Below are 11,940 nucleotides of genomic sequence, written 5' to 3' on the forward strand. Positions count from 1 at the left end.
CTCTTAATCGCTTCTGTTCCTCGTGATACAGTGCTATTATGGCCTCAGCGGACATGCCTGCGGCACTCCCAGCCGTCATCAAGCGTTCAAGGTCCATTCCGCTGCTCAATACACCCCGAGGCACGTGACGAAGTTAAAGGGATCCTGGCAGGCTCGCCAATGTTGTCACGAGTAGGTTAACGCCTGGTACGCTTGCTTGAGCGAGCGGAAGGAACACTCGAACGCAAGGTGCAGCACACACAACATTCATTCAAAATGGACTCTTAAGAACAGGAAAACACGGTAACATTCGACTTATCGCACACGGCATGCGTCCTTCCTTACTAAGTTTACCGCGCACACTACCGCGTTTACAAACGTCTGTGCGGCGATTGTCTATTCACTGTAGTAGGAGCGCTTACGGTACCGGTACTGTTCGGCGCGAGTATCGGCGTCCCCCGGTCTGTGGTCCGTCGATGCGATCTGGTCGTCGTCAGTCGTTGTTAGTGTCCGGCGTCACCGATGCCCCAGCCGACGTGACGACGGCACGGTCGCTGAGGGGCTGTCGCGCTCCGGCAGAGCGGGGCTCGTGCCGGCTGGCGCTCCCGGTGCGTGCCGGCCCAGCTTGGTTCTCCGGACGGGATGGTGACTGGCTGTAGCCAGCCTCCGCGCGTCTACGCTCAGCGGCAGCAACGCTGACGTGTCCTAGAAGGTAGGTCCGGGCCAGCGGTGGTTCCAGGGACGTCGGACATCTGCTCGCCGAGCCTGGTACTCGGGCGGGACGTCGATGTGTCGCCTAAGATCTGGGGCAGGACCCAGACAGGCGATCTCCGGCCGTCTTCTCTTGGAACGCTGCGCCCGGTCACCACGTCCTTCTCTGCGCGTGCCCCTTCTCCAAGATGGCGGCTCCACGCGCTCGCTCCGCTCTTTCTTCCTCGTCTTCTTTCCTTGTCCACGCTTGTCACTCCTGACAGAGAGGGAGGTTGACCAGAATCTGTGATGCCCATTGCTTCGAGCTGCCAGAACGAATCGTCAGTAATCGTTTCCACTCGCAGAACCCAGACCGTAACGTTAGCGTCGCAGTCAAGAAAGGCTTTTTGGCGATTCGGTCCATGCAGTGTCCATCCGAATGCCGTGTCGATTGCGACCAGTCCTGGAAATTCTATGCTCCTTGCAACTTTTCCCGTCATGATTTCTCAAAGATAGTCAGCTCCAATCAACAAGTTGAGACCGTTCTCAGTATCCGCTTCAAGAAAATTCTTGTCAGCAAGGAATTTGCCCTCACCGCGCAGCTTCCGTATGAAGTTGTTATCAGCTGTCGGCGCAGCAATGTCGTGACAGATAACTGGAACTATAATTGCTTGAACAATATGGATGTCGGAACAGTGCTGACTACGCAGTGGTACTTCAAGAACCTTTCGTATTTCAGCAGAACTTGGGGATGCGTTGCCAAACGTGTTGAATTAAATTCTGGTTTCTCCCAGTACCTGCAGTTGTAGTTTCACAGCCAAATCTTCGGTGATAAATCATGTCTGACTGCCTCCATCCATAATCCCTCTGATGTATCTGGACCTGTTAATTGTAACGACAAAAGTGCGAAAAGTCTGCAGGTACACTTCTCTGTCCGTCTTTGCGCAAGCGTTTGTGGAAGCTCTGTCGCAAAGCATTACTGCTTGCGATGAGACCATGCCTGCTGTGCTACCTGAAGCCAGCACTGGTCTCGAAGTTTCCGCTGTAGCATCTTTCTTTCTGTAGTTCGGGTCACATATGCTCGAGGCGTGTCTTCTGTGACAAGCTGAGCACGTGAGTTTGACATGGAAAGACTGTGCCTGGTGACCTCGTGTTGTACATCTATAACAGCGGTTATCATTAGCTAGCTTCTATTTTTTGGAAACAGGAGATAGGTTAGTGTCGCAGGCGCGTGTACCGTGCTTCTTAGATCGACAGAAGAAACACTCGCTCCAGCTGTACGATGTACTATGGAGTATGGAAGTGGTGCCGCTTCCTCGAGTTTTGTCAACATGGTCATCGACAGATCGTTGTGACGATGTGTTGCACTGCTCTCGGCTTTCTAACTCAACACGTGTGAACATGGGCAGCTCTTTCAACTCCGCTTCCGATGTTGCAGCTACCGTTGCTGGCTCCGAGGGGTTCGTATCAGGCCCATGTTGATGTAAAGTCTGACTTCGCTTTTATCGCGTATATGCAAGAACGATCCCGTATGGCAATGCCTTCTGTAGAATATCTATCAGCATTGCAGAGAAACTGAGAGTGGGTACTTTTAGGGCTGTGAGACAGCGGACATTTAGTTGCGTGGCATCATACAGCTGCCTGAGGCCGCGTACGTCGCTTCCGGACTTCACATGAGGTAGATGGCGAAGCGCTGTCAGATGGTGCTGCACTATTCTTGGACGACCGCCACAACGTTCTTTGAGAAGTTCTACGGCATCTGAGCAGCAAGCTTCATAAGTCGGTAAACTGGCAATGGCCGCTGCCACTTCCCTGGCAATATAATGCCGCAAATACAAAAACTTCATATCAAGGTTTGGTATCCTTGGGCTAATTCTGGGCATAACGTCAGGAACTGTCGGGGTTGCATTCAGAGGAGCAGACTCCACTGCACGGTGCACGCGTCCCAAAGCGTCGATCTTACACCGAATCTTGGCAAGCATGCTGATAGCTTGATCGTTATATTCTGCAGCAGTAATGTATTCTGCTTCGAGCTCATCGTCGGCAATGTGCTCTTCGTGTGCATCGTTAAGTTTCGAGAGCTCGTTGTTGTTAGCAGATAGACGGTCAAAACTACCCGAAAGCTTGGGCTTGTCCACGGTAGGATCTGTAAGTAGCAACTGTGCTTCCTGCAGAATCTTCGTATTCTGTGCTCGTCGAGCCGATCGCTCGGTCTTGAGGCGAGCCATCCGATAAGCTCTTGATAGATGCCTGGTCTCCACGCCGATCAACGATGCGTTATCCAGTCATTCTTCGCCGCTCGCAGCGCGAAGCGCTGGAGTAGAAGGCCCTTGGAGACGCGCTACGAAAGTAATGCGTCGGCACGGAAGTTTTCGGCACCAAAAATGCATAAAACTAACGAGATGCGAAGAAACCAGACAAAGAGTTACTCATTGTTCCAACTTCTCTTCGCAGTGTCCGCCTGCTCCTTTTATTCGTCTTCTCTCTCTCTATCTCTTTATGTATATATATATATATATATATATATATATATATATATATATATATATATATATAGTGTGTGTATGTGTGTGCGGGCGTGTGGGTGTTTGTGTGTGTGTGTGTGCGGCATACGCCTCTTACTTCATCGTTAACAGAACTTTTGAATGCCACCCGTGGCGTGCAGCACAATTCTACTTCTTCGGCTAATTACTCTCAGGCGCCGACATTATTATCAGAAGAATTGTAAGTGAATACCTGAATGATTAGCTAATTTTGGTAATTAATTTTCAAACTAAAAACGTACTACACCACACATTGCTATTTACCAGTTATAGCCTGTGACATTTAGGTGATATCCACTTGAAATAAAGCCTGAGTGAAACCAGTTTTGAGATATATGTTCCCAAAGTTTGCGATGAAATAGATTGCTGTTCCATTAACTTTTCAGCTTCAATGCACAAAAAGGCGTTTTGTTAAAGCATTAATTAGAACAACTGCGCAGTTACACATCTAGTTTGACTGCGTTTATCACAAAAGTAGTGCTAACTAGTTTCAAAAATATTTTCATCTGAATGTGTCTTTTGAAATCACTGGATTCAATTCGTGTATTCAAATACATGCGCTCAAGTAATTTCCTGTAAAATTAATTAGTGAAATTTTGTTAGAGGAATATGCGTATTAATTTCAAGTATAGGTAGTGTATACCTCTGCGAGTATTTGAGCTTGTAGCGGCAGCAGCATCGGCGTCGCACGAGAGTTGACGCGGACGCTCGCGTCTACACGAGGCTCGAGCGGCTGGCGCGTTCCGGCGCGGGCTAGCGTTCCGAAGATCATTAAAAAAGAATGCTACGCTAAGCGACGGAGTGTTGGTTTTTCCTCTCCTGCGAGAGCCCGATACTTTGACGGTCTACGTGGTCGCTCGTCGCCACAGTTTGGTGAACCCGGACGTGATATTGCCATACGCTCCTGTGGTAGAGACGACCATGGACCAGACCAACGCTACGAGAGCTCAAGGCCAGAACCCTTCCGAGGAACGTGGTGAGCCCTCCTGTTCCGCCATCGCTGTTCGCCTCCCACAGTACTGGGACCAGCATCCTTCGGCGTGGTTTCTTCAGGCCGAAGCGCAATTTCAAGTCGCTGGTATCCGCTCTCAAGCCTCGAAGTTCCATTACGCCGTCGCAGCGCTCTCGCCCGCCGCCATTGACGAGGTAGCAGATTTGTTGAACTCCCCATTGTCTGCCGCCGCCTATGACGATCTCAAGGCAGCACTGCTACAGCGCACAGCAGCTTCACAGCGTTCTCGCATCCAGCAGCTTCTGTCCGCTGAAGAACTCGGCGACCGACGCCCTAGTCAACTTCTTCGCCGAATGAGCCAGCTGCTCGGAAACAACGCGAGATCCATCGACGACACGCTGTTGCGCGAACTGTTTTTGCAACGACTCCCGGCTAACGTGCAGATGGTCTTGGCGACAGCCTCTACCATAGACCTTACCGGACTTGCCGCTTTGGCCGACAAAGTCATGGAAGTAGCCACCCCAACCATCGCAGCCACGTCACCGTCTCCGGGTGACAATACAACCGCTCTGCAAACTCTTCCCTGCTCTTCCGCAGTGCACTCTCCGCTCGACTCCTTGTGTGAGCGCCTGGAACGCATCATCAGTGGAGCGGAGCATCGCCGCACGTCTCGTCGCCCACGCAGCCGTAGTTCCAGCAGATCAAGACGCACGGGCACTCGCAATGAAGCCTCAACTACAACGCCTGGCGTTTGCTACTACCACCGCCGTTTTGGAAACGACGCTCGTCACTGTCGGCGTCCCTGCGCTTGGCAGGGAAACAGGCCGGCCGACCTCTAACGGCGACGAGTGGTCCGGCCCAGCACACAAGTCGCCTTTTCTACGTGACGGACAGAGTTACGGGACAACGATTCTTGGTCGACACAGGTGCTGACGTCAGCATTCTACCCGCCCAGCGCTCCGACCGAAAAGCGACCCCTGTGTCGTTTTTGCAAGCCGTCAACGGCACCAGGATTCCAGTTTTCTCGTCACGCTCCGTCATGCTAAACCTTGGCCTTCGACGAGCGTTCCGCTGGATTTTCCTGGTTGCAGACGTCCGTCATGCAGTCATTGGAGCAGACTTCTTGCATAACTACGGACTCCTTGTCGACATCCAACGACGCCGTCTCATCGACTCCGTGACCCAGCTATCCGTTCCCGGCGTCCCATCATCAGGCACATCGCCCATAGCGCCTATTTCTGCCATGTTGGACGAACCTTTCGCCGCACTCCTACGCGCGTTTCCCACTTTGACGCGCCTACCGGACTGGACGCAACCGGTGCAACATGACGTGTGCCATCACATCGTCACCTCCGGCCCACCGGTCTACTTCCGACCCCGGCGTTTGTCCCCGGAGAAACTCAAGGTCGCTCGCGCGGAGTTCGAACACATGCTGCAACTTGGCATCATCCGCCCTTCTTCCAGTAACTGGGCATCACCACTTCACATGGTGCCTAAGAAGACGGGCGACTGGCGCCCCTGCGGCGATTACCGGGCACTAAACAACGCCACAGTTCCTGATCGCTACCCTCTACCGAACATTCAGGACTTCACGGTAGCGTTGCACGGTGCGACGATCTTTTCTAAGATCGATCTCGTTCGCGCCTACCATCAACTACCGGTCGCTGAAGAAGACATTCCCAAGACCGCCATCACCACGCCCTTCGGTCTTTTCGAATTTCTCCGCATGCCTTTCGGTTTACGGAACGCGGGCCAATCCTTTCAGCGTTTCATCGATTCCGTCACCCGAGGTCTGCCTTTCGTTTTTGCATACATTGACGACCTCCTCGTGGCAAGCTCTTCGGCCGAAGAACATCTTCACCACTTGCGGTTGTTGTTTTCACGCCTTGCCAGTAAAGGAATTGTCATCAACGCCGCCAAGAGTGAATTCGGTCAAACCGAACTCGAGTTCCTCGGTCATATCGTCGACGCTAACGGCATTCGACCTCTGCCGTCCAAGATTCGCGTCATCGAAAACTTTCCCCGACCGACCACAGTCACCAAGCTTCGCCAATTTCTCGGATTCGTCAATTTCTACCGCCGATTCATTCCCGAGTGCGCACGACTTATGGCTCCGCTAGACGCTCTCCTGGTAAACAAACGCAAACAAGTGCTTCAGTGGACTGAAGAGGCCGCAGACGCTTTCGCAAAAGTCAAGTCTGCCCTCGCCGACGCCACGCTGCTTAGACACCCAAAGCCAGACGCACCCACTGCCATCATGACCGACGCTTCAAATACCGCCGTTGGTGCCGTTCTGCAGCAATTCATCGAGAATGAGTGGCATCCACTCGCTTTTTTCTCCAAGAAACTGAAGCCTGCGCAGTCCCGCTACAGCGTTTTCGGCCGTGAATTACTCGCTGTTTACCTGGCTATCAAGCATTTTCGCCATTTCCTCGAAGGCCGTGCATTCACTGTCTTGACTGACCACAAGCCCCTTGTGCACGCAACGAATCGTTCGGCGTCCTGTTACTCGCCCCGCGAGATTCGACAGCTTTCCTACATCTCCGAGTTTACAACAACGTTCCGCCACATCAAGGGCACCGACAACATTCCAGCTGACGTTCTGAGTCGTGTCAATGTCGTTTCCACGTTGACATCGGAACCTTTCATCATCGAGGCCGACTTACTCGCCAGTCAACAGCGTGACGACACTGAACTTCGTACACTCCGGAATTCGCCAACGTCCCTGCAATTGGAAGACGTCGTTGTGACCCCAGATGGTACGTCCATCGTCTGCGACACTTCTAACGACACACCCAGACCATACATTCCGGCATCCCTTCGCAGACGTCTATTCGAAACCGTGCACAACCTGTCGCACCCTGGCATACGCGCGACACAGAAGCTTCTTTCCAGTCGTTTCGTTTGGCCTCGGCTAAACGCGCAAGTTCGCGATTGGGTTCGCTGCTGTTTGTCGTGTCAACGTTCGAAGATCCAGCGTCACCCCATTCCTCCTGCCAAGTCTTTTCTTCCACCGGATGCTCGTTTTGACACCGTACACCTGGACCTCATCGGCCCTCTTCCACCTTCGAAAGGATACTGCTACATACTGACATGCATCGACCGTTACACACGGTGGCCAGAAGCTACACCTATATCTGATATCTCAGCGCCCACTGTTGCAGCAGCGTTCGTGTCTACGTGGATAGCAAGGTTCGGCTGCCCATCCACAATAATCACAGATCGCGGTCGACAGTTTGACTCAGCGCTCTTCAACGAGCTACTCAAACTACTCGGAACGACACGTTTTCGCACAACTGCTTACCACCCGCAGTCCAACGGACTAGTTGAACGTTTTCACCGGCATCTCAAGGCCTCCCTTATGGCACATGAATCACCGGAGAAGTGGGTCCTACATTTACCCCTCGTCTTACTTGGCATCAGAGCCGCACTCAAGAGCGACCTAGGTTGCTCCTGTGCTGAGCTAGTTTACGGCACTCACCTACGCCTTCCGTGCGATTTCTTCGTCGCCACCCCCAAAACGCCTATGCCATCACCTGCCGAATACGTCGCCGACCTGCAAGCCTTCTTCAGCCAGATGCGCCCCGTGCCTACACGTTCACAAGAAGCAAGGTCCCCGTACGTTTCTCCCGCACTCAGCTCTGCTACCCACGTTTTCGTGCGTAACTGTGCCGTACGGAAGCCTTTGCAACCACACTACTCCGGGCCATATTGTGTTCTAGAGCGTCGTCCGACGACGTTTGTTGTCAATGTCAACGGCCGATCAGACACAATTGCCCTGGAACGTCTCAAACCCGCCTACATCGAAGCACCCGCGCCCTCAGCCCCACCAGTATGCGGCGCGACTCTGCTGCATCCTTCGCCGCCGCCAGCGAACGTGACACCGAAGACCAACGCCAAGACACGCCGCGTCACGTGGACTTTCCATCGTTCGTCGAACTTTCCTCCTCTCTAGGGGGGGAGCCCTCTGTAGCGGCAGCAGCATCGGCGTCGCACGAGAGTTGACGCGGACGCTCGCGTCTACACGAGGCTCGAGCGGCTGGCGCGTTCCGGCGCGGGCTAGCGTTCCGAAGATCATATTTTCTCTATGCGAAGATCATTAAAAAAGAATGCTACGCTAAGCGACGGAGTGTTGGTTTTTCCTCTCCTGCGAGAGCCCGATACTTTGACGGTCTACGTGGTCGCTCGTCGCCACAAGCTCATAAGTGAATTTCGCCTAAATGCCACAGGTAAGGTTTAAACGTTTTGTGAACAATAATAAAAAGCACACGGAATGCACAGCATGTTTCATGATGTGCAGTGTAATAAAGTAAATTTCTACTGTTGCTATTACCAGGTTACTATTGCTGTTAATACCAGGTTAATGCCAACTATTGGTGGGAAAGCTCCACGTTATTCTCAAACCCTTCGACTATTAGTAGACATTTGATTCTATTGATTTTGCGTTTGGCACTCTTCGATTCTTATTCAATTTGGTCTCAACAAGTGCTATTCACGCACTTCTGTACGTGAGCAGTCTTTCACAGCAGGCTGCTAACGTGAAGCGGTCGACAGTAATATTTCCGAATATATATATATATATGTATATATATATAATATTTCATTCTAGAACAGCTGACGCCGAATAAATGTTGTTCATTGTCTCCGCCAAAGTTAAATGCTATAGATCTTGAACGGAGTGTAGGTGCAGGTACGTAAGTGTTTGATAGCAGTATTGGTACTGCCCTTCTGTACATGGTGCTGGATATTATTACGCTATGCTTTACGTACAAATATTTCAAATCTGCACGCAACCCTTGCATCAGTGAGATCTATTGTCAGAAAAACTAGAACCAAGTTGCTTTTTTGTCCTTTGATATTTTCTTCTTCTTTTTCTTATTTCAGATGTGTGGGACGACGTGAGTAGAACGCGTAGGTCGCCTGTTTTCGAGGCTTGAATGCAAGAAGATCGTTTAGAAAGCATGCTTCTCCGTAATACCACGATAAGCATATATATATATATATATATATATATATATATATATATATATATATATATATATATATATATATATATATATATATATATATATATCAGGAGCTCCTAACAGTGTCTAGTGGGTGGGTGTCGACAGTAATGCGATAAACGTTTCTTTTTCCTTTTTTTTCTTTTTATGACTAATTTCTTGGGAGTGGTCCGCAATATCCTGTTCAGCTTGCATCACCTCGCTTACACGACGTTTTTCGCACTTGGAATTGTATAGCATTGCAGTTTTGCTGCTGTTGTTGATGATGTTGTTGTTGTTGTTCAGGCAATGAAAACGTCTTTCTGAACGTTATCAGAGGGAACGTAGTCGTTGAAGGGGTGGGAGGGATGGGGGCGGTGAGTAGTGACTGTGTTGATGCTGTATAAAACAGCGTATTGTTGCAGTGCAGTTCTGGCAGATGCATCACGTCCTCTCGTTAGCTACTTTCTTGCTACAGTGACAGCATATATTCGACACAATACGGGCTCGAAGCAAATTTCGTAGAAATTACGTATCTGCTGATGGGAAATTTGTTTCAAAGCTTTCACATAGTTTCAGAAGCCGCAACTCACATGGAACAATCTAGACGACAGCATCGCTGAGATCAGCTCAAAGCGCGCAAAGCGTTGTAGACACATTTTATCGGTGACAGGAGAGGGCACCACTGCGTTTCCTTTTTATTCGATGGAGTATTTGTAAGACAGCCACACATTTCTGTGATTACAGTGAAGTGTCTCACGACTTGTCGCCCACATAGAGTACACAGGAAGTGCAGGCTCATTCCACCATGCTCCCGTGGTCGCCGCCATGTTTGATCACGAGGTGACCCGTTCATGGCTTGCCTCAGCCACTGTTTACAAACGCACCACACGATATCGGAGCTGCGCAACAAGTCGCTGTTTCGGCATTTGTAGCCGTAAATGGCTGCGCGAATAGTGCGAAACTTTGGCCATGGTTTAAGCAAGTGCTTCAACGTCTCATATCCATTTTTCGGAGCTCGTTGCGCCTTGTTGCAATGCTAAGAGCACTGCTGTGTGGTGCATGCACGAGCCGAAATAGTTAACAGTTCTTTTCGAATACAGTATACGCGTTGTGTAAAATTTACCTGAATAATCAGTGGATTGTAATTAGCGTTATATTACTTACTTTGATGTCCGTTGTGCTATAGCAAATTTCATGTGCCAGGCTAACATTGGTTCATCAAGATTTATGTGCATGAGTTATTTCTGCGCACCTGGAATCCACTGGCCATCACTAAGTGCAACAAGCCGTGACTCAGCAATTCGTAATTATTTAATAAATATCTCCTTCCCCTTTAGGCTCACTCAAGTTGTTTCTAGTGCAATTAGGTTAAATTCCACCCTCGACTTAGTTTCTTTAGATGCTGATCTAGCCAAAAAGTATTTCTCTTGCGAGCTAATTGAGAGACTATAAAGGTGCTTTGTTATGACTCTGATGCCCAACCTCCAAATCATCCTATACATTTACCAGTTTCCTTGACTTTACTCGTGCGGATGCCAATTCCATTACTGATCTCTCAGCTGATCATTTCGATACGTGTTTAACTCTGTCAGACAGACAGGATATAAATTGTCATGTTAATCACTTTGAGGAACTTGTCAAGTCATGTATCTAAAGTTTTGTACCCGTTAATATTAGCAAGAGTAATGCTAACCTTCCCTGGATCCATCGCAACGGCTTACATTTATCTCGTCGTATCCGTAGACTTAAACGTTCTAAACGAACCAACGATCCCATTATCCTTGAAAGATGTCGCAAGGCAAAGATTTACCTTAATTTTCCCTCGCAAACGGCCGAACATTTTGTTTTTCGGGTTGAATTGCCTGGTCTGTTAAGAACTAACCCCTGTAGATACTGATCTTTAATTTTACCTGATGATGCTTCACCCACTTGATTCAAGATTGATGATGACATCATCGGTGATCTGTCAGTAACATCAGGTGCTTTCAACAGGTATTTTCAGTCCATGTTTGTTTCTCATAATAATTTAATTCCTTCTCTCACCAATATAGTTCTGAAGCAATCTGTGACATAAGCAATGATAGCATTTTAACCTTATAATAAAGTTGGACACACAATTCACTCTGGTTCGATATCCCTTGTGGTGATCAAGTAATCTGAAGGTCATATTCAAGAAGTCTTATTCATCTGTCACTGCACCTTCCTCACGGTAGTTAAAGTGCTCCATCTTTATAAATCTGGTGATAAGCAGTCATTGTCGAATTACAGGCCGATTTCACAGACATCACAGGCATGCCAAGTCTCAGAACGTGTGATGCATAAACACATCGCGTTTTTTTCTGGATGCACATAATACACTATCTAACACACATCAAGGGTGCAGGCGCAGTTTTAATACGACAACACAGTTTACTTTACGCATGACACTTTCCTTAAATTTGTTGTTATAAACCAGGTTGACATTATATTTATAGACCCCTAGAAAGCATTTGGCACAGTGTTACACTCTAAGCTTGTTGCTAAACTTACCGCTATACTGAATAATCTTCAACGAGTTAACTGGATCTCAAGCTTTATTTCACTTCGCTCCTAGTTCGTCTCTTACTGCTCGACTGACTCGACTGCTACAGGCGTGACATCTGGAGTGCACTAAGGCTCCGTTCTTGGGCCACCTGCTTTTCTTAATCTACATAATGTTACTACCTCTTCTAACATTGATGCCTATGCTGATGACTATGTTTTATATGAAAGGATTAAGTGTTTTAATGAGCATTGCGCATGCAAGAGT

At 49.1% G+C, this 11,940-nt stretch overlaps 1 protein-coding gene across 6 annotated transcripts in view; it reads left to right on the forward strand.

The window, feature by feature from the left end:
- LOC135913777 (micronuclear linker histone polyprotein-like) overlaps positions 1–11,940 on the forward strand; it is a 39,321-nt gene that overhangs the window by 17,016 nt on the left and 10,365 nt on the right. For 2 of the 6 annotated variants that reach the window (XM_065446422.1, XM_070521080.1), the window contains exon 6: positions 9,049–9,075. The exons of 2 other annotated variants lie outside the window; for them this stretch is intronic. In XM_065446422.1, coding sequence (XP_065302494.1) covers positions 9,049–9,075 — 27 coding nt within the window. The remainder of the gene's footprint in view (positions 1–9,048; positions 9,076–11,940) is intronic. 2 more of the 6 variants (XM_065446421.1, XM_065446425.2) reach the window with 1 other exon arrangement.

This window comes from Dermacentor albipictus, chromosome 6 (assembly GCF_038994185.2).
Source record: "Dermacentor albipictus isolate Rhodes 1998 colony chromosome 6, USDA_Dalb.pri_finalv2, whole genome shotgun sequence".
NCBI classification, from domain to species: Eukaryota; Metazoa; Arthropoda; class Arachnida; order Ixodida; family Ixodidae; genus Dermacentor; species Dermacentor albipictus.